The 23,587-nt window shown below is 38.1% G+C and overlaps 1 protein-coding gene across 1 annotated transcript; it reads left to right on the forward strand.

Annotated features, from left to right (window-relative positions):
* Positions 1–4,804: 4,804 nt before the first annotated feature.
* On the forward strand, positions 4,805–23,074 carry LOC135336445 (lysyl oxidase homolog 4-like). Its single transcript, XM_064532241.1, has 19 exons — positions 4,805–4,977; positions 10,772–10,970; positions 11,054–11,202; positions 11,262–11,448; positions 11,569–11,717; positions 14,047–14,233; positions 16,581–16,729; positions 16,876–17,062; positions 17,181–17,332; positions 19,077–19,209; positions 19,287–19,444; positions 19,718–19,819; positions 19,937–20,020; positions 20,132–20,349; positions 20,470–20,582; positions 21,063–21,228; positions 21,326–21,468; positions 22,286–22,445; positions 22,797–23,074. The coding sequence occupies exons 1-19, from the start codon at positions 4,920–4,922 to the stop codon at positions 22,815–22,817; spliced, it is 2,715 nt and encodes a 904-aa protein (XP_064388311.1). The 5' UTR covers positions 4,805–4,919; the 3' UTR covers positions 22,818–23,074.
* Positions 23,075–23,587: the final 513 nt, after the last annotated feature.

Consider the following 23,587-nt stretch of genomic DNA (forward strand, 5'->3'; position numbering starts at 1 on the left):
ATTTTGATGCATCCAAAGCACTTCCTGAACAGTAATTTCATACATTATGTTGTTTACATTTTATAGAAGGCAAGCATAATTATATCCCTACCAACGATCAGAGCGCCCCAATAAAAAAGACTTACTATTGTCAATATACACATATACCGTGACAATTAATCTGCCAGTACGTAAAATTAATATGTCATAATTTTTTACACCATAAATACACCAAGCCACAGGTGTTTCAACCATTGACGAATAGTCTGTCGTCTGATTCGCCCAACCAGAAAAAAAGTACAATCATACTCTTCCAGGAAAACAAAGCGACGACCCAGAATTGAAGTTCATTTTGCTGCAAATTCTATAATTATTACGATAGATCAAAGGGAGATGAGGAAAGAAAGAGATTCCATGAAGTGTTCTGGCATTAGCGAAGATGAGGTGCAAAATCAATACTTCTCGACTCAATAATAATTATAATGAGCATTATGCATGGACTATCCCGTAGACATACAAAGCAAGATAATAATACAACGTACATACCATGGGGTGTTAAATGTTATGTCGTTGAAACTTATCCAACTGATAGCCTCCCTTCACATATACAGGGCAATATTCTAGATTTATTTTAACAGATACACCGGAGAGGGTATAGTGGATCAACCAATCCATAATAATTATGCAAGAACTATATACTCCGACCACTTCTTAGTTTTATTCTCTCTCACAGCCAACTATATAATTATAAGCCACAAATAACTTTTTTTTACAATTCAAGCTATAACTTCAGCAATAATTATAATTTTAATAATGGTCTTCTACCCAATCGTTTCCCCAAGCCTCCCAAAATGTCCCAAAATGTGAAAACTGTCTGGTTATAATTATAAAAACAGACATAACATCAGCTATTATATACAGACATGTACCAATGGCCACAACTGCGTTCTTAACTGGTTCACCAAGGAATAAGTCATAACATTAAAAACTTGGATTCACTCTCTGAAAAGGAAACACACTACTATCAAGCTATGCAAACTAGAGGAACTGCAATTACAAAACCAATCCCTGATCCTAAAATTGATTATGACACAAACCTATAGCACAAACTCTATAGCAGCCAACCCCAAAAAGCTGTTCTCTAAATCCACTATACCTATGCATGCCCTTGTAACAGATGTATCATGAACTGCATGCATATAAGAACTTACCAGAACCATAGCTATAGCGTTAACAATCTGTCTATATATGTTATGTGTTTGTCCAATACAATTATATACACACTCAGCGGCATCATATTAGTGATGCCTGTCTGTCTGTCACAACTTTCCAAGCCATCCCCTTATATCATTACCTCTAAATTGAATAATCAGAGAAGACGAGGGAATCCGTACACGAACAAATTCTTTGTTCCAAAGTTGATTATACCTAGAGTATAATTATATGCATGATATGTATTATATAAGCAGAGAAAAACTATACCGATACCTCTATACACAAAAATGTACCAAGTAACATGACTCGCACGTGATGAAGTGCTGAAAACTTACTAGTATTCTCGTAGAAAATGTTAACCTTGACGTTTTTAGGGGTGCATGTACAATGACATCTGATTCTAGCTATAGTCGTTCGCGTTCAATGTTCAGAGCTGCTCACTGCACACTGATAGAAGACAATCTTTTCATAAATAGAGACAATATAGTCGGGTTGATCCTCTTCACTTGCACTCTTTACTCACTGCTAACAAATTCAGAATCTGTGCGTTGCGTAATGTATGCGCAAACTTGCACAATTGACAGGATATCACGTTACTTAATTGTACACAGTTTTGTGTATAGAGGTATATTGCATGGTAGTTTGACACTTCTCTTCTTATAATTATTATCTATACTCTTGCCGTAACGTAGTGCTATATTGATATACTAACTATTGTGAGCAGTTATCATAATAATTATCGCACAATTAGAGGCCTGCATGCAGGGAACAATTCCCATTGAAATCGCGGCATTTACTAGATGGTAATGGCATAAATAAATGTCACATAACGTTTTAGGAGCCTTAAAACCAAACACACATAATTTTATATCCTCGTATATCACAATACGTATACGGTATCTCACATATACCATGGCATAGTTATAACCATGGGTACATGTATAATTATATATATGCACTCAGCCATATTTTCAGGTTACCAATAGTATGTAATGCCGTTCACATGCACATGCATAGTATAGGTAGCAGAGCTTTTCCAGTTTGAAAGAGTATGGCATTGCCCTGTATAATTACACTAGCTGAGTTTTGAAAAAGTGAGACAATTATTATTGAATGACACTATTATAGATGCTTAAAACTACTGGAATGTTTTAACTGCATGTTCCCACATAACATATATAATGCATAAATGACCTGATCATGACATCTTCAGCAGATTGCGTCAAGAACAAAGACATAAATAATGCTCATAGGACACATGCATGCAGGACACCATCAATGCGCATACAGATACAACCAACTGATAAATAAATTATAGGGATTGAATCGCATAATTATACATTCAACGGTGACATTATAATACATAGCAAAATAATCAACTACAAACAACACTGATTTCATACCTCACAGAATCCATTGGTTCCTAAACAGTCACATGCATTGCAGTTATAGCAGATCTATAATTATATAGAATGCACATTGTTAATTATTACAGCATAAAACAATTTACGCATGCAGTTACTTTGCCCTGGGATTGAGATGTCTCAATAATTATAATGTCTCAGTAAAATTATATATAGCACTGCTTCGAATAATTGTCACTTTCAGCGTCATAGTGACACACACAACTCAGAACGTCTTTCACAATCAAGCCGAACCAGAAATCAAAAATCAACAAAAATCGAAAATCAGCAAAAAAATCTGGAGATGCAACTGCTGATTGCTTTGTATAGAATGAGATACCTCGAAAAGGCCTCAATGCGCATGACATTATCCACTTGCAATTTTGTACCTAAATTATATGTCTACAGGATAGTCTATCATGCTCATTAGAACTTGATGCTAAGGATTGCTTGAATGCACTGGACGTAATTATTAAAGCATGGTTTTCTCAAATCTTAATTCCTTTAATTTGATTTTCTGGTTGAGTCAATTAATTATTTTTGCACCTCATTTTCCTACAGTGCATGAATACTTCATCGAATTTCTTTTTAATCTCCCTTTGATGGCATCCTTTTTCTTCTGTACGCAACACATGCGCTTTTCTTTCTGGTTGGTTAATGGGTTTCAATTTCACTCACTGACAGATTGTCACGGTATGTGTATATGGTATAGTAAGCCTTTTTCGTTGGGGTGCTCCGATTGTTGGTAGAGATATGCTTGCCTTCCAATACGGGGACGATTTTTTTTAAGAAACTGGCCCCTGGCACGTATTACCACAAAACTCATTAATTTATGTAGTAAACATTGCATAACCATTACGTATAATTAACACATTGTACACATCGACAGTTTATGTTGTAACTATAATTATGCCTGTATTATAGCTTACCTCTGATTCAGCACAATCTGAGCATTCCTCACTCACTCTCATATCTTCTTCAATCTCTAGTATTGCAGCATCATCACTGCATGCCTATACTTCATGATATCGCCCTGCTTATCCATACCTACATCTTTATTGTATAGCTGTATAGACTATAATAATTATACACAACAGGACTTGACTATAATTAATGAAGATCGTTTGTACTGTGTTTGATCCTGGTATAGAATTTACCTTATTATTATTAAGAGATGTTTCAACACATTTTCAGGGTTTCCGTTTATGAATTACTGCTCTTGGAAAGTCAACAAGTCCTAGTCGATTAAAGTAACCTCAGAATTGGTATTATATATCGTTGATACATGCTTGTCTAAGAACAGCACTGAACATATTTTCAGGGTTTCCGTTTACAAATCACTGCTCTCGGAAAGTCTGAAAAGTTGCTCAGCAATTTTTAGTCGATTAAAGTAACGTCAAACTTGGGCATATCAACGCATTGGCTGATACCTGCTTGTCTAAGACCAGCACTGAGGGTTTCCGTATCACTGCTCTCGGAAAGTCTGAAAAGTTGCTCAGCAACTTCTAGTCGATTAATGTAACCTCACAATTGGGTATATCAACGTATTGGCTGATACCTACTAGTCTTAGACCAGCCAGCACTGAACATAATTATTTTCATGGTTCCCGTTTACGAATATTATTCTGTTCACGGAAAATCTGAAAAGTGGCTCAGCGTGTTTCAGTAGAGCCCAGTAACCTCAGGACAATAAACTGGAGTACAAGTAGAGTTAGGTGAGGCTTGACAGTTGTTACTGAGACTAGCCACTTTACCACTATAAATAAATCACTGCACAGCAGTATGGTACAAAACTATCAATCTGCAACGCACTTAATGGTTCAGCATGTCGAACTCACCTTAAAAGAATGATAGGCCTATTGGGTGAATTTCATACTAGATCTAGCTCAGTGTACAGACATAATTCATTCAGTCATATTATTATTGTGCATGTATACAGCAGTAGGTAGCTATAGTCTACTGCAGACAATAAAGTCTACTTACCTGACTCTTAAAACTAGGTTGGCCAGACATAGAGTGACTAGTGGAGTATCTACTAGCAGGAGCAAATAAGAAGATCCTTCTCATATGCTCCTGCTAGTAGACACAGTGCAGTAATAATGATTAGACTAGCTATGCCCAGCTCCTTCTGCTCAAAATCAAGGGTTAACCATTGCCCTGCTACGCCCACTCATTTACCTTTCACTTCCTCCTTTTTTGATTTCTGGCTTTCTGGTCCTACATGTGTATGGTCTATATTGGCTATTTCCGGACAGAATTGTCATTACCCTACAGTGCAGTAACGCTGTAGATCTACTGAGTTTGTAAGAAGCATTGCCAAGAATGAGTTGCTTGCTGTGGAAGTCAGTCACTTTCCTAAACCTGGTTTGGGCTGTTGGAGGTGAGCTCTCATGAATTGGCTATAATTTGACTGCTTCTGCCTACAAAACCAGTCACCCATTTAACCATTTTTACACCCATCCACATATTAAGCTTTTCGTGAGTAAACAATTTCATAAAACTGCCTACACTGCATTGCATCATTTCCTCCTAAATAACAAATTTTTTGTCTCACGAAAATTACCCGCTATAATTATATACAGTATAATGAATTGTGAATGTCAAACTTGGTGCCATCTTGTTCTAACTACTGTGATATTGTGCATGACGAGTAGACTGGTATGAATTTGAGCGAGATCTGGCGTACTTTGTATATAGAATATTGTGTATAGCTACAGGTGTTGTTTCTGTCCTGGAGTGTTTGTTACTCGTATATATAACTACAATTAGATCATTAAGTCATTCTGAAAAACAAAAGTATTAGCAATGCTGAAGACTAAGATTCTTATCTCTACTGACAGAACACATCAAAGATATTACCAGGATATGGTATCAGCAATATCATCAAAGAGGGTAATTTTTCACCTAAAGTACCACCCACTGCCCTTGGACTTACATCCCTTTTATAGTGGTTATTTGCAGTACTAAATTTTATATGAATACAGTATAGACTCTCACTATTCCGGCTCTCTAAAGTACGGGCACACCTCGATATACTGGCCATGCATTTGGTTTGGCACGGATTGCTAGCTATATACTGCACAAAACACACCCTGAAGTACGGCCACTCGCTATTCCGTATACTGGCCAGTGCTGGCTGCCCCAAACTAGGTTTTCCATGTACATTTATTACGGCCGTATATGACATTTTGGGTATGGTTTGGCAGGATTACACTTACTTAGAGAGCAGAATGATTCATTATCCTTCATTATCCTGGAGACAAGAACCGCAAAATTAGAGTAGATCTAGATAAGAGTAAGAGTGTTGAACTGCTAGTAACAGCATTTTCCTGCTCCTGCGTCATCACTTGATAGAAATCAGTACTACTGAACAAATTATTGGACACATTAAACAACTGAAGTAGTCTTTAAAACAAATTTACTAATTATAATCATAAATCTCACTGGCAGCTATTTTAATTGTCTTCGATTAATTCCCTAGCTTTCAGTTGCGATTGTAGATCTGCTATTAATTATGCCTCGGTGCGCATGCACTTGCATGCAAGCGAGGTATAGTACACTACCGTATAATATGGTAGTGTGTATGTGTGTGTGCGTGTGCGTGTAAATCTGCTCAAGGATGCAAGTAGGCTTCTATAGTGTCATGTTTTCTTAAATTTTAATTCGTGAAAATTAATAATGCTTGGTTCTCGAGCCTATAGTTTTGCTTATACCATTATGCAGCTTTTTTAGAAGAGTGCATAGCAAAACTTGTTCACGTGTTGCTACTTAGTATAGTTAGCTCTGCACTATACTAGAACGCTAGCTATTGGTAGCTGCAACTTAAAGAGGAGTCTGGCCTCGAGACTTACTGTAGTGTAGAGAAATATTTATACTGGATGCAACAGGGAACAGGTAAACATGTGAGACTCTGCATGCATATAGTTAGAGTCTCTTGGTTTGTGACACCTTCATACTGAATATTGTATGAGGCATTGCCAATGATGAGTTGTTTACTGTGGAAGTCAGTTATTGTCCTGAGCCTGGTTTGGGCTGTTAGAGGTGAGTTCTCACTAATTTAGATATATGCATGCACACTCCTGTCTATAGCTATAGCAAATAAATAATTCTTCTACCTATAGTATAGGTAGATGACAGTTTGTATAGGCTATACAAACTGTCATCATCGAGGTTTTACTATAAGCCATTTTGCAAACATCGAGATAAATCATATAATTATAAGTGTCGCTATACCGCAAATTAAGCCTTATGTAATTGGTACCATCTTGTATACATTCTTTATTTGATAGTATGTATGAATATTATTTTTGCTAACTAAAGAAGCTTGGCACGAGACACTAAGAATCCAAAGCGACAGCAGAAAGAACTTGCCGCAAGCTCTTTCTGCCGAACTGCAAGCAAGGAATGTCAGATGCATGCCGCTTAGACCATGGAAACTCCTGAGCATCCGTATAGGAGACGACGTGCTGCTCCAAAACTATATAGCTCTTTGATGGCTGAATATAATAATTATAGTCTCATTCTTTTTGTAGTATAAATTAATTGTGCATTTCAGGGCCGTAGGAACGCCTTGAAGTGCGGGGAAGCCCATGTGAGCGGGCAGTATAGAGGGGGGTATTACGGTAGTTGCAGCTAGGCATTGATAGATTATGCCGGCATGCATATAAATGAATCTTGGAGCTTTGCTAGCTGCTTATTCAGCTCATACATTGTAAGCTTTTTAGAGAGGTGGCCGTTCCTGAGAGGTTGCTGCATGTGCATTGAAGTTATTGTAGTTTCAATCTGGACATGAACTCTTGACCGTTTTGGTGAGGAGGTTCCAATGTATTGATTAATAGTGGTGTAATGCCCCGACAGCGATCACGCCTAAAGGCAGAGAATTGTAAATTGACATCGAACTGACTACCGTATATAGAAACTGGATATAAGCGTATCTTTATTTTCAACGCATGGTCAACTGCAGATTTTTTGTACTCGAATTGAAACGCTTTTCCAATTGTGCAAAGGTTAGAATGTGAGACAAAAATGAGCTCCTTTTGTTCCAGTTCCTGGTCAATATGAATGTGAATTTAAACATTGTGTAAAATGAACTGTAACATAATAGTATGATATAGATCCAGTTAGGGATGCCTGCTTGCTCACGAGCCAGCTCTCATCACAGAGACGTTCGGTTATTGGGTGGGGCTTGAAAATGACTACATTATATAATATTATAGGGCCTGGCGCATTCTCAAAAATAAGTGTGTAGAGCTCTGGTATTGACCCCCATGAGCACATGCGCTATAATAATCCAGTTTCTATAATGGTATGCTTGTGAGCTGGTTGTGCACAATAATCGATTATGCAGATTAATTCATGTGAGACACATGTTCTTTAAAATTTATACTGCATGGCTTTGCATTTCCACAATTATGCCTGTATATATGCTCACTAACAGGAAGGGGCCTCATCTTTAATAATATTGATGTTAACTGCATTTAAATGCATGCATGCCTTTAAATGATACTAATTTTATGACATGTCTATGCAGTAGCAGAGCAGTGGCGGATCCAGAGGGGGTTCTTTGGGTTCAATTGAACCTCCCCTTTGAGAAAGAAGTGAGTGGGAGGCTCAAGCAACTAGTTAGCAAGTTGTTCCTTTCTTACTAGCTTTCACATGCACTTCTCACTTACCTTTAGTCTTTGTTAGTCCTGCAAAGCCGTTTGTCTGTGTAGTTTCAGTGACTATGAAGGCTAAAAACTCTCCAGCGAGTGCATGCAGACTGCTTCATGAAAAGTGATGACCTTTTTTTTAGGAAAAAATTTGGTGTGTTAATGCGCATGCTTACTGTTTAGAAGAAGTGACGACCTTTTTTTTAGGTAAATTTAACAGTCCTTGACCCGCTCAGAGCCCTGGAACCCCCCTTTCAATAATCCTAGATCCGCCACTGCAGAGGAGGTTGGCCACGCGTCATCAATCATGTGACATTCCTAAGGTCTCTGCTCACGTTACCATAGATACAGAATAACTGTAATAAAAAAGTTATGGATACTCTTTCTTTGCTGACTTGTAACACCGGACTAGCTGTGTCTGTTGTCTGGCTGGACCAAGATTAGCTAGACTATAGGGTAGAGTATAGTTCTGTACTTCAGCGGTGCTGTATGCAGCTTGCATTGTACTGGCTGGCAAGAATCTAGTAAACACTGTATGCACTGATAACTCGCCAGAATAGAGGGGATTGGTGGGGATCAGATTGGTTAATGAAAGTTTTATATCAAAAGAAGCCAGAGAGGCACATAACGTTTGCCTTCAGTCTCTAATGTGACCGTGCAACATCAGCTAGAAGTTTACATAGAACTCATTGTCAATTTTTGTGCCAGCTCAGCAAAAACGCAAAAAAAGTGGTGCACGTGATCGTGTCCAACCTCCTCTGATGCAGTAGTAGGTTAGTTAAATCTCAGACTCAGGTATAGAGCTACTTACTGACTTTAGGCTGTGTTTTTATGATCGACATTTTCGGTCCTTAATTATTTTATTTTTGAAATCAAATTTCCAGGCAGTTATTATTCCTCACACTACACGTATTCTTCATAATTATATAGGACATATAAAACAGAAATGCACAGAAAATGTTGCACTACGTATATATATATATATATCCTGTTCAATGGTTACGTACAGGAAATTTAGATCTTCTTAATTCCTGTGAAATGATTATAATTATATTATAATAGATGGAGCGCATTATATGGTTCGCAGAAACACTACATGCATGGTCTCAACGGCTAATTGCTGTGTATACATAATCAGCTGATATACCGTGTTGATCATTTATTTAGCTGAATATATACTTAGCTAAATAAAGGATCAAACACGGTATATCAACACAGCAATTAGCCATTGAAACCATGTAAAACTACTCAACGGCTAATTGCTGTGTATACATAATCAGCTGATATACCGTGTTGATCATTTATTTAGCTAAATATATACTTAGCTAAATAAAGGATCAAACATGATATATCAACACAGCAATTAGCCATTGAGACCATGTAAAACTATATAATTATACTCATATGCTAAGTGGCACCTTATTTATTGTATATTAGATCTTCTTAATTCCTGTGAAATAATATTATAATAGATGGAGCGCATTATATAGGTTCACAAAAACACTACATGGTCTCAACGGCTAATTGCTGTGTATACATAATCAGCTGATATACCGTGCTGATCATTTATTTAGCTAAATATATACTTAGCTAAATAAATAATCAAACACGATATATCAACACAGCAATTAGCCATTGAGACCATGTAAAACTATATAATTATACTCAATATGCTAAGTGGCACCTTATTTATTGAATAAATAATGAATATACAATAAATAAGGTGCCACTTAGCATTGAGTATATATAGTTTTACTTATGGCAATGTTTGTACAGAGCAGAACGATATTGATTTCGCGTACTAATACGCTCTGTGTTATATACTCATTCGCTCCTGGTATAATATAATTTATGGTAATCTATCAAGGCGTATATATATATTTAGTTGCAGCATCTATCTAGCCTGCATGCATGCATGGACTGAACCAAGCCTATATATATACACACATGTGCAGTAATTTCAAGCCGGGTGGATCTCTGACACTTACAATCTTTGCAAGATAAATAGTAGCTGGCTCAGTTCTTGAAGCTCAATAGCCGCTGAATTTAATCTCAAGTTCCCAGTACTCCTCTTGATCTGTTGTTGCTACTGGAGGTCCTTTTATAGTGCTGTGGTCATGTAGTATATAAGTCAGATATGCTGTATATAGCGCAACATTTTCGAGGGGCTTAATTTTCGCTGATTTCGTGGGTTAGCAATCCTATATACGAAACAAAAATTATTCCTTAATTATCTGTATATAACGTGCAAAAATTAAAGGCCTGGCTTCCAGTAAACAGACATTCCACGAACATTGTGCAACGAAATGGATTAATGTTTGTTTCAATTATAGTTGTGAGATATTAAGTCAACATTGAAATAATAACTTAAAATTATTCATTATTGAGTCAACGTTGAAAGTGAAAGAAGCCTAGTTTAATAATATAAATCGTATCACAGTATATTATGTGCATGAGTGATGGCTGGCCTATATAATAATACTGATAATTGTGCATATTGTATAGTTCATTTCGTGCCTGCAGGACAATCATTGACAAGTGGAGATGTGAGACTGGTAGATTCATCTGGTTCAACAGGAGGCAGAGGAATTGGTAGACTGGAGATCTACTATAATGGACAATGGGGGACAGTGTGTCATGATGGATTCGGTCCAACTGGTGCACTTGTGGCTTGTCGTCAGCTGGGTTTCCTAGGGTACGTAGCCTATGGGGTCGTACGGAGGTAAGTATACCAATATAGCTTCCGTATTTAAAACGAACTGCTATAATATTGATCCAAATTCGTTCACTCATAATTATATGCAGTGCACTAGCAGTGCCAGTATCCACTCCAATATGGTTGGATGACCTTCGCTGCAATGGTTCTGAAAGCAGATTGAACGACTGTCCACGAAGTCCTATCGGAGATCATAATTGTGTACATTCTGACGATGTGGGATTAGTGTGTGCAATAAGTGAGCTAGTGTTTTCAATATAGTTGCAATAATTATTCATGCATCTTGTATTTATATAGAGGGTGTTTTGAGACTAGTGAATACCACTACCAGTGGGATAGCCTCCGCTGGTAGACTGGAATTGTTTTATAATGATCAGTGGGGGACCGTGTGTGATAACAACTTTGGTCCAAATGATGCAATGGTGGCTTGTCGTCAGCTGGGGTACGGAGACTTTACTAAGTTTGGAAGGGTAGAAACGTTAGGGTAAGTGTAACACACTGCATGCACTTGACTACTTTTAGCTCCAATTCCTCGTTTGTTCTTTCAATCTTCACCCATAATTATTATATCAATTATAGATAATAATTTCCTACAATATTATAGTTTCTACCAGTCTTCAAATTCCAGTCGGACGTGGCTGGATGACCTTCGTTGCATAGGAACTGAGAGAGCACTGATTGATTGCCCTGCTAACACTATTGGAGTTGAAGATTGCACCCACACACAAGATGTGGCCTTGGTTTGTACTGTAGGTAAGTTAAATGAATATAATGATAATCGCATGTTGTCCTGTGATGTGTACAGTGATTAATCGCGTATCAGTAATTGCACGTCGTCAAGGCAGTAATTGCACGTTGTCACATTAACGACGTGCAATTACTGCCTTGACGACCGCACGTTCGAATAACGGCCGCGGCTAATTTTTTTACTGAAACTGCAGCTAAAAATGCTTATAACTGCATCACAAACGATTAACAATCAATAGTATGGCTACTCGTGCAATAAGGGATTAATAGCACTCATAACAAGGACTGGCAAGGTTAATAGCACTCGGCTATGCCTCGTGCAATTAGTATCCTTGCCATTGCTTGTTACTCGTGCTATTAATCCCATATTGCACTCTTAGCCATACTATTAATTATACTAATAGTACATGCATGTGCTGCTTGTACTAGCATTACTTTACATATACAGTTCCAATGATCAAGAGTATACATGAAATGTACTCTTGATCATTGGAACTGTTTATTATACAGTGCATGCATCCATGTAGCCTCCTTCACAAGGCCTAAACAATTAGGCCTGCTACTGACTGTTCGCGCATGCGCAAAATTATTGGATAATTTTCCCGTAATGTTTCTCATTAAACTGAATTTTTACCCGAATTATATCCTGAATAACATATACAGACAAAGAATACTCTTCATAAAGTCAGACACAGAGCTATATAGCTATAGCTAGCTAGAGACAGAGCTGTAATGGTTACAGTAGCAATTTCTTTCTGATAGAGTCGACTTTTACCGAAGTTAGTGTCAGATGGGCGTGGCCTATCCATATAGGCTATTGTCAGCCTTCCCTCCGTTCAGAGGATTGTTATCCACACTGTTGCAGGCTGTGAGTCCTTTGTTAACATAGTAGCTATTAGAATGCTATCACACGGGCTAGAAACCTTCACAATCACACTTCTATATCCACTTTCTTCAATCCACTTCCGTTCGTTGTGACGTCATTGTTTTACTGAGCAAATACAATGGTATCCGAATTACCCACTTTCTGGGTAATAGGTGGCGCATGCGCAAACAGTCGATACCAGGCTCTCTTCTAGGAAGAGCGGCCTGGAATCAAGGCTAGCATCCATGCAGTTAGAAAGTAGATTACCACAAATATATGGGAGTATTTGTAGCTTAAATACCTTTTTAAGAAATGGTGCTGATACCATTGTGTACGTGAATGAATAAACTTCAACATTTCCAACATGAGGTGCATGGTGGATTTGGGGGATTAATAGAACAACAGCAAATTATTATATTGAGTAATCGGTTAGAGTAACAAAACATTAACTTTAAACAGCTAAGTCTCAGACTTATAGATAATGTATAGATTTCCTGGCTATCCTTTAATTTTGCGGCCACACCCACTTTTTTGCGTCATTTCTGGGTTCACGTGAATGATTACAATATTGCCTTTGTATATTATAATAGGTGTGCATGGTTTGCAAATATCTTCTACTGCACTAGTCGATCTGCACTGCAGCAGTGCATGCTATAATTAGAGTCAAGCTTTAATTTAGTACAGCTTTTAAAAGACATTAGCTTCATGTAATAGATAGTCTATACAGCTCGGTTGAGTCAGCTAGTACCAAGACTTCAATGAGCTAATGAGTGAGGCACATAAATTGTCCTTGATCACCCTCTAGCTGCTATACCATCAGCTTCCTATAGACTGTATAGTGTACAGTTATACATAATATAATCAGGAGGGCACATACATGCAGCTGGAGGGAATGCATTATTTTTTAAGAGATATATAAAGCCTAAAGAGCCAAAGCGGACAAATCAAACCAATTTGATTGTCATTCTGCACTTCATTTTTTCATTCTATACAACTCGTTGTCATTTTACAAAAACACATTCTATAATTTATTATATACATGTTCTCATTGCTTAATAATTATGAGTTTTATGTGGAATGAAAATGAGAATAATGCTTATAGAATGCATGACATTCAGTTCTCATGATTGACAATGAAGCGCTACAGCGCACTGTAAAAAAATGTATGGTTTTACTATTGTGGCAAGTATCAGGAAATAACGCAGGGAAAACGCACATTTGCCATAATAGTCACGCACTCTGTGTGAAAACCACACATCAGTGTGCATGCATGTCACAATGAATTTTTCCGCTTTGGAATTCTTTTAGTATAATTATATTGATCAGCACTCTTTGATCTCTGCCATGCACACAACTGTGCTTTATATATGGCAGTCTAGTTCCTGGTGCGCAGAAGAATGCCACTGCCATATGTAGGCATGCATGCATGCATTTCTTTGCGTTCCATACAAATTTGTAAATCCACTCCAGATGGAGACCTGAGGCTTATAAGCAACTCAGGCCAAACAGGAGGCTCCTCTGGAAGACTGGAGGTCTATAACAATGGACAATGGGGTACAGTGTGTGATGATAACTTCAGTCCAAATGATGCAAGGGTGGCTTGTCGTCAATTAGGGTTCTTAACCTACACGCAATACGGAACAGTTGGAACACTAGGGTGAGCGTATAATGAGTGAATGGAGGGGAGGGTATCATGAAAAAATACAGTTCTATTTTTTGCCTTAAAATGCAAAAAAATGTTCTAAAAATTAAAATGTTCAGAGGAACAGGATTGTAGAAACACAATTTTATACTTATGTTTGTGTTCAAATGTGGGCGTGGTTAAGCATAACATGGGAGGGCATTTGTGCTGCATGCAAGTCTCTTCAAAAACGTCAAAAATGGTATACAAGTGTGTTGCAGCTGACTCCAATATAGATCTATACAGTTTTTTCTAGGAGACCCTCAGTTGAGACATGAGAGCGAAAAAGTCTTACGTACCAGAGCTCGCTGGAAAACAACAGAATCCTTGTTTTTGTGTAGTGAACACTTCTATAGATGATTGTTTTGAGGCAGAGTCCTCCCTTAATTGCTGCTCAGTTTGGGATCCAAATGAGGAAGAAGCTGAGGTCTGGGTGCCATTCCAACTATTTTTCTAAGGCAGTAGTCATTCAGAAATAAAACTGCCATGTTGTCCTTTTGAAAGAGAGGCCCTGAGAGCCGTGGAATGGAGAGAGAGCCCAAGAGAAGTGCGGTAGAAAATCGAGAACAGAGAGACACGTAATAGCTTCAGAATCTGTTTTTGCTTAATCGTATATTATACCTAGTAAGTTAGTACTTGATGCTTTACAAAAGACTACTGAGACAACCTCTACCAGCATACCAACATGACTCCTGCCATGGATATAGACCATGCCGGTATTGATGAGATTCCTGATCAGATATAGCAGCAGGGTCTCATCGTCATGCAAAGACACAAGTGAAGCCAAGCTTTAAATGTAGGTAATTAGTACCAATTACTTTTGCAGCAACTCAAACCCCATCTGTTTAACTACCAACGATGTCGGTAATATCGTAAACTGCTTGGACCCACGAAGAGGATGCAAGAGGTTCAAAATTCCTCTTCTCCTATAAGCGTTCGTCGGAGTCTAAGAATGAACTCAGCGACATTGTTGACAGAGGCGTACTTTAGATCAGGATTAGCCTCGAGACCAGGCCGATTTTATTACACTCTTCTTTTGATATACCTTCTTCCTGGGTGTGAGCTGATGCTCTCTCACGAGATAGTTACAAAATGGCTGTCAAAAGTTTATTTTAAGACTTTTAACTTGTCTCAAGAGTCAAGTACATTGTTTGAAGTTAACAAGTAATACACACTTTAAAGTTACCAAAGTCAATTTGCTTTTCGTACGAGGGAATGCATGCATGGACTTACGAATATACTGTGTGATAAGATTATAGGACCCTGATTGGCTGCTGCACTTCAACGAGGAAACAGGCTATTACTAAGAAAGGAGATCACCGCTTTAACATGCATTGTTTTTCCCAAGTACAAGAAGGGGAAATATGTAGTCAAAAGAGTTGTTTGTAAACCTCTGTAACAAAAACTTCATGTATACATAATTTGTTTTGTGCTATAGAATATGTGACGGAACTGGATTTTTGGAAGGGTAGGGCTCGACAAGGGGTCTGGGGGTCCTCCCCGGGAAAAATTGGTTGGGATGTGCTCTTAGATTGATTCTATAGTACAATCTGGAGAGTCTATTTTTATATTGGTACAATGATAAGTGTTAATTGTACAAAAATTAAGTGGAGTAAACTAAAAATACGACTAATCAGCAAAAAATAATGTTAAAATTTGTAGGCGACGAGGGTGACGTCAAGCAAACTCGAGTGTAAAAAAAGTTTCAGAATGATTCATGCCAGCTGAGTTTGAGTTTCTGGAGCTTACAATGGGGGCTCCTCTGCCTATGCCACTGCATTGCTACACAAATACCGCATTCACGCATGTGTGAAAGAAGCACTGATAAAATACAAAGCTGTTCAATTGCATATATTATACTTAAAGTATTATAATACTAATAATAATATAATATAGTCTGTACTTACCAGTCAACATTTCTTATCCTGCGCACTATCAGCATCATCACTCAAACTAGTATAGTGCTTGTTCCATCTTCACTGCAGCTTTCTTTATGCTCAACAGATGAGAAGGACTCAACTGAGTTGAATCATGCATGGCTAGAATCATACTCACTACTATAGATGCAACCATTCCTTCATATTATAATATATGTACTCTCTTACGTCATGCACATTTGACCTCAACAGGAAGTAACATTTTAAGCCTTTCTTATAATCCTGTTCCTCTGAATTAATTTTCAGTGCATCATGATTACTTATACCCCACAAAAACATTTTAAGGAAAAACTAACACTTTATCTTTTCATGGTACCTTCCCTTAACCATAATCATATCCAGTTCTTTCATGACTCCATTAAATTAAGATTTACTTTATTGAACAGTTTCAATGAAATTTCATCGGACTTTCCAATATGGCTGGACGAGCTTCGTTGCATAGGAACTGAGGGAAGACTCACTGATTGTCCAGCTAACACTATCGGAATTGAAGATTGCACCCACACACAAGATGTGGCCTTGGTCTGTACTGCAAGTAAGTGAATAGTGTGACATTGCTACAGTGAGTATGTGTTTATACAGTCATGAAAGGAGCTCGGTTTATACGTACATCATATTATTGTGAATCATACATTGTATAGCTATGTATAGACTTTCATTTGTATTGATCACTGTATTCAGATGGAGACTTGAGGCTGGTAAGCAACTCAGGCCAAACAGGAGGCTCCTCTGGCAGACTGGAGATCTATTACAATGGACAATGGGGGGCAGTGTGTGATGACAACTTCAGTCCAAATGATGCAAGGGTGGCTTGTCGTCAACTAGGGTTCTTAACCTACAGTCAATACGGAACAGTTGGAACGCTAGGGTCAGTGTATAAGCTCATATTAATTAACTAATTAATTACACGGCATGCATCACTGAAATACTCATATTGAAGAGACATGATTCAAAATGATTACGTTATTGCATGCACGTGTATATAGTTTCAATGAAATCCTATCGGACTCTCCAACATGGCTGGACGAGATTCGTTGCTTAGGAACTGAGGGCAGACTCATTGATTGTCCAGCTAACACTATCGGAGTTGAAGATTGTACCCACACACAAGATGTGGCCTTGGTGTGCAGTTTTACAGGTAAGAGTTGCATAACTCTAATCCATTACAATGTAATGAACATGTACATGCAGCCGAGTGGCCTACTGCTGATAGAATCAAAATACAGGTTGGGTAAAATGCACAGTTTATAAGAATTCACATTAAAAATGATACCTTTGGACAAGTAAATGATTGAAGTAGCAGTTCTACAGGTAAGAGTTGCATAACTCTAATCCATTACAATGTAATGAACATGTACATGCAGCCGAGTGGCCTACTGCTGATAGAATCAAAATACAGGTTGGGTAAAATGCACAGTTTATAAGAATTCACATTATTAAAAATGATACCTTTGGACAAGTAAATGGTTGAAGTAGCAGTTCTATATGGGTATATAAGCATAATTCTGTATAGCAAAGTCATTGTATATATATACGTTTAGATCATGTTTGCCATAAATACTACAATTTGATTGGCTAAAGGAAGGTGTTCTATCCAATCATGTACTTACTTAGAAAATCATGTACTTCACTTAGAAAATAATGTAGCAAAGATTAGATAAGAACATTCAAATCTAATTGGCTAAATACTCATAGTTGCTATGATCTAAAATGCTTAGACACTGTTTAGGAAGTTTCCACATGATTTAGAAGTCCTCAGGGCTAGTAGAACCCTCACTGCATTCGGGATACTACAACCAGCCCTTTGGGCTTCTAAATCATGTAGAAACTCTAACTATTATATAGAATAACTAACAGCAATACAAATTTGCGAAAAAATGTACATCATGTGTCTTACTAGATGGGCGTGCCCGTCCCCAGCCATAAAATGGGAGGAAGGGTTTCAGCCCTATCTAGCATTCGTTCTGCTGCAGAAAATCATGCAGCATCAATCAGATTGCAGACTGCTTATGTAATACATTTCAGCACCAATCAGATTGTATAGTTCTTGTGTAATGCATTCCTTGGCTTCCCAGCTCTTCCCCTTCTCTACAGCAAGCTGAGCTCTGTGGTTAGAGGCGCGGCTAATAATAACTATATTCATAGTTAGTACGGGAACAGCAGAACAAATGCTAGATAGGGCTGAAACCCGTCCCCCCCTTTTATGACTGGGGACGGGCACGCCCATCTAGTGTTTACCTGTATATAGAATGTTTTTATAGGGTATCATACAATATTATTGAAGTAGAGGGGGGAAATAAAGGCACAACAGAGTGTGTCGCCGACTATAGGGGAATCCGGGGCTGGAAAATGTTGTTAATTAACGTGGTGTTGGTGAATTCTGGTGAGTTTTGAGGTTGCCTTTGAATTCTCACTCGGTACAACTATATACCATAAATTTTTGAACAATAACGACTTTAATAACAATGCCAGATAAAAATACAAATTAACACCATAAACTGCCTCTCCTATCTTCAATCTGAGTGGGTATGATTTCTGTGTCGGCTATCCAATTATATGAAAGGGAGTGATTTGTCATGCATGATGCCCCATACATGACAGGTGCATGTTGGCACATAACGTTTCCTCACACACTGCATGTGCATGCATGGATGCATGCATGATTGTGGATGTGGTATTTTGTGTGCATGGGACTTGCATGGTTATAGCAAATTTAGCTTGGAATGTGCTATTTTGATACTTATTAGTCTGTCATGATTATTTGTGGTTCTCTTGCAAAAGGGCTGTGTTTATATAGCATGGATATAGTTATTGTATATGTATGATTGATTATACACTATATATACTCATATGCCAATGAACCTATACTTAACCCGTTTCAGATACAACTGGCATCATCATTGGATCTGCTGTTGCGGGGACAGTAATTGTGTTTGTCGCATTGACTTGCTTTATAGTTTGTTGTGTTGGGCTCCTCAAACGAAGGCAGTTGAAAGCAAAACAACTTACAATGATGTAAATTATGCCGTAATAATGCACTTAGACCATGTATGCAGTATACAAAGCCATAGAAACACTAAAACTCTATGTAGGTATGATCTTGACGCATTGCCTAATAATGCTATCCGTCCCTCGCTGTCGACTCCTTTCAATAACACACGACAATCGACCCTGAGTTCCACCACCAACAAGATGAACAGGACAGAGTTGCCGCCGGAGTTGGTACCACGATTTCCAACAGCCAATGCTTGTACGTATACGTTACATGATGATGAGTGTTAATTACGAATGCATGCATAATTTTGATTTTTAAGCATTATTGCATGGTATACATGTAGTATAATTTTAAACAATTGCTGGGCCTGTACGAAGCAAGCCACATGCAACTTCATGATTTGGTCCAAATGTATGTTACTTTTTCGCTGCATGCATGGCCTATAATTATTAGCTATATACATGTATGTATGTATATATGCAGCTATAATATAATTATAGTCAGTCACATGAATGACTCTGTGTCCAGGCTCACAGATACTTGGTAATGCGAAGGAGCTGCCTGATCTACCACTATCTCTAAAGATATCAGGATCTCAGTTGAAACTGAGCAGTGGCCTCATTGGACAAGGTGAGAGAAATTTAAATATGTATGTCTCTTCTCTTGCATGCACTTCATATTGTGCGCATGATCCAGTACCGTTCAAAAGTGACAGTAAAAATTAATAATGACATTAATGGTTTCCAGGGGAAACCGGTATGGTCTACAAAGGTTTACTGATAAACTGGAAAGATAAGCCGTTACAAGGAGTGGCGGTCAAAACATTGAAAGGTATATAGTGACAACTTGCACAATCAGCTACGAAGTATACATACATGTAACTATAGTTACAAATAATTATTGGTAGATTATAGTTCTAAAAATGTTTTGTTTTATTTTTAGGTTTGTTTTCTTCTACGGATATTCAATTTCTGATCACTGAGATTATCAAGATGAAAGATTTCAATCACCCTCACGTCATGCCCCTGATTGGAGTCTGTCTAGATGTCGGACCCGGCATTTCCATGGTGATGCCGTATATGGCAAATGGGAGTGTACTGGAGTATTTGAAGAAGGAGAGAAGTGGTCTAAAATTGACTGAAAACTGCAGCAAAGAAGAGGTCAGATAATTATACTAACAAAAGGTTACCGTAGTTCTCTCCATCTCTCCAAAGCAATTTGCAAAGCAATTTTTGGTGCCCAGTGAATGAATATTTATTCCTTATACTATATATACACAGGCCCATTCTGTCAGGAAGCTTCTATTGCGAATATGTCATCAGATTGCCTTAGGAATGGAATATCTCTTTCAGCAAAGATTTATTCATCGAGACTTGGCAGCACGAAACTGCATGTACGTTTTCAAGCACATTACGTAGTTATGTTTGTAACAATTATACTGTCCAAACTTTTCTGATAGGTCAAGGTTTTCTTTATAATAGACACGTGTTTTGAGCGAATTTGTTAGTTTGCCGAATTCCATAGTAAATTCCATTAGTTTTGCTTCCCACAACCCCACAACAAGTCTAAAGGCATAAAACGGACCATTTGAGTTATTGGGTGGGATGGTGCAGCATTAGTCAAAAAGCAGTTTCATCCACTGCATGCATTTACACATATGCAGTGTAACATGCAGTGTAACATGCTCTCTATATGTTCTGGTATATTGCAGTGCATGGTAGTGATTCAACGTGCCATATAAAGAGCACTGACTTGCTTTGATCTGTCCACTCACTGGGCAAACAAGCATGTACAATAAATTCACTCGTGCATGCATATTAATTTTAGCACAGTACAGAATATTTCCTCAGACTAAAACCCGGCCTCTGTTCAGGTTGGACTCTAGTGGTGATATCAGAGTTGGTGACTTTGGACTGGCCGAGAATGTGTACAGTACTGGATATTATAGACAGAATGAACGAGCTAATATCAAGCTGCCCTACAAGTGGATGGCATTGGAGAGTCTAAATGATGCCATCTTTACAGAGAAAACAGATGTGGTATAGATAGTGTTAATTGCTAAGCTGTCCCTTATTACTGTGCCAGTTTTGTTTCTGGCTAAAGGCTTAGTAAATTAACATTTAATACCCCCTGCAGTGGTCGTATGGAGTGACTATGTGGGAGGTCTTCAGTGGCGGTCAGATTCCCTATCCTGGAGTAGACGTCGTGACTCTTGTCAAGTTCCTACAGAGAGGAAGCCGATTGGACTCTCCCGTTAACGCTGCCTGTACTACTGACATGTGAGTTGGTTTGTTGGATAGTTGTGTATGTAACCAATTTAATAAGAGCTCGTAACTTGTTACTTGCACCCTGATACAGTGCAGTTTGGCCGAAATATAATTATATCGAGGTGGGTGCATTTCAGAAAAAATCAGCCGCGGCTAAAAAGCGATCCCCACCTCGAATATAATGACTAATTTGCGGTTCCGTCGCGAGGATAATGAATCATTATTCTCTCTGTGTAATCCAATTATCTGCCAAACCACACCCAAAACGTCATCCGGTCATAATAAATCTGGTTTAGGGTGTAGCCAGAACTGACCAGTATATTGAATAGTGAGTGGCCGCATGCATTTCAGGGCGAGTTTTGTGCAGTAAAGATTAATTAACTACTGTATTACTAGAACGTTTTGTGAGCACCAAACATTTGCGAACTTTGCGATGGTTGATTAATTTGCAACAATAAAATCCGCAAAACCTAAATAATACACACAATCCTTGCCAGAACGCAATAGTTATATCGCAAAGGGTAAAATTTTCTGCTGATTTGGTTCATTCGCAAAGATTTTTCACCCACAAAATATTCTATAATAGTATAATTCGTGCCAAATAAAACGACCAGTATGTCGAGATGACTGTTCTTCAGAAGCCGGATTAGCGATAGTCTACCGTATATATATATAGCTAGAGTGGCCTATTTTAAAAGTGATACACGGTAGACTATCGCTAATCCAGCTCTCTGTAATATGTAGTTTTTATAGGCAGGTCTATAAAATAATGTGTTTTAGCTCATACTTAAAAAATGCTGTTCTTAAAGATTGTTCTACATCACTCCAGCTCAGCAGTGATGCAGAGATGTTGGCTCGAGGATTCTGAAGAGAGGCCATCTTTTGCTGACCTGTCTTCAATAATGGACGCCATGCTCTCCTCTGTGTCTGGCTATGCTGAACTGAACATGAAGCTCCCTCATAATAGCGATACTGTTGGCACAATTAATGTACGTCACTAACTAATCAGAGGTGTAGGAAGATAGTTTTGAAAAGGGGTGCTGAGGGAGGTGGCCTATATCTATCTATAGCTAGCTGGCTTATTCAAGAAGCGTAAGGTAGCTTGAGACAAGGGGTGCTCCAGCACCCTGAGCACCCATGCTTCCTACGCCCCCCTGTTAGCAACAGTCAACTCAATACCCCATGCATCCTGTCTCCATAAAATAATAATTTAAAGCATGTGTGTTATAATATATAGAAGGCCACCTTTTTAATACATGCACTAATTATACCTATACCAAAAGCGACTACAAATTATTATGTTTCGCTTGAAAATCATATATATATATTTTTTGTTGCAGACAAGCATGACAACGATTTAAGCGAGTCACTAATGAACAGAGCAACTAATGTGATGAGAATTGAACTAACTAATTATCTCAATGATAGATTGATTAAATTTTGTTATAGATTAATGACTATTATAGATTAATGACTGCAATGCAGCATGCAACAACTTTTGCTGTGACATTAATTTTTATTGTTTTACTCACAAGTTTATAGCTAGTACAAAAAAACTGCTGTACATAACATAGAAACACATGATATATTATTATAAGAAGTCAGATATACACATGCAGCAAGTGAATACTACACTGGGAAAAAGCGTGCTATAATTATATGCGACTGTTTTAGTGTGCTCACCACACTTCATTTTTACAGTGTAATCATGAAACGGCACTATAGATTTACACCTCTACTTTTATCATAATTATAATTACAGTGGAACCTCCATTAACGACCACCTCCAAAGAGCAACCACACGCTATATAACGGCCAAGAGCTCAGGTCCGGATTGAAACTACAATGACTTCAATGTAAAGCAACCTCTCAGGAGCGACCACCTCTCTACTCCGTATAACGAGCAACTTTCTAGTCCCCAACTAGCTTTAGCAATGGAAAATTACCTCCCAGAACGGACAGCCACACCCAGAATTAGCAGAAAATTATTGCTGAGATAGCATTATTTTGTACAATCGTGAAAACCTGGCTGTAGCTTGTCTCTACAGCCTTTTCAAAGCTTGTATGAGCTAAAGAAGCAGTTAGCAAAGCTCCAAGATTCATTTGCAGCAAGAAATGAGTCATAGAAAAT

Source organism: Halichondria panicea, chromosome 5 (genome assembly GCF_963675165.1).
Source record: "Halichondria panicea chromosome 5, odHalPani1.1, whole genome shotgun sequence".
Taxonomy (NCBI): domain Eukaryota; kingdom Metazoa; phylum Porifera; class Demospongiae; order Suberitida; family Halichondriidae; genus Halichondria; species Halichondria panicea.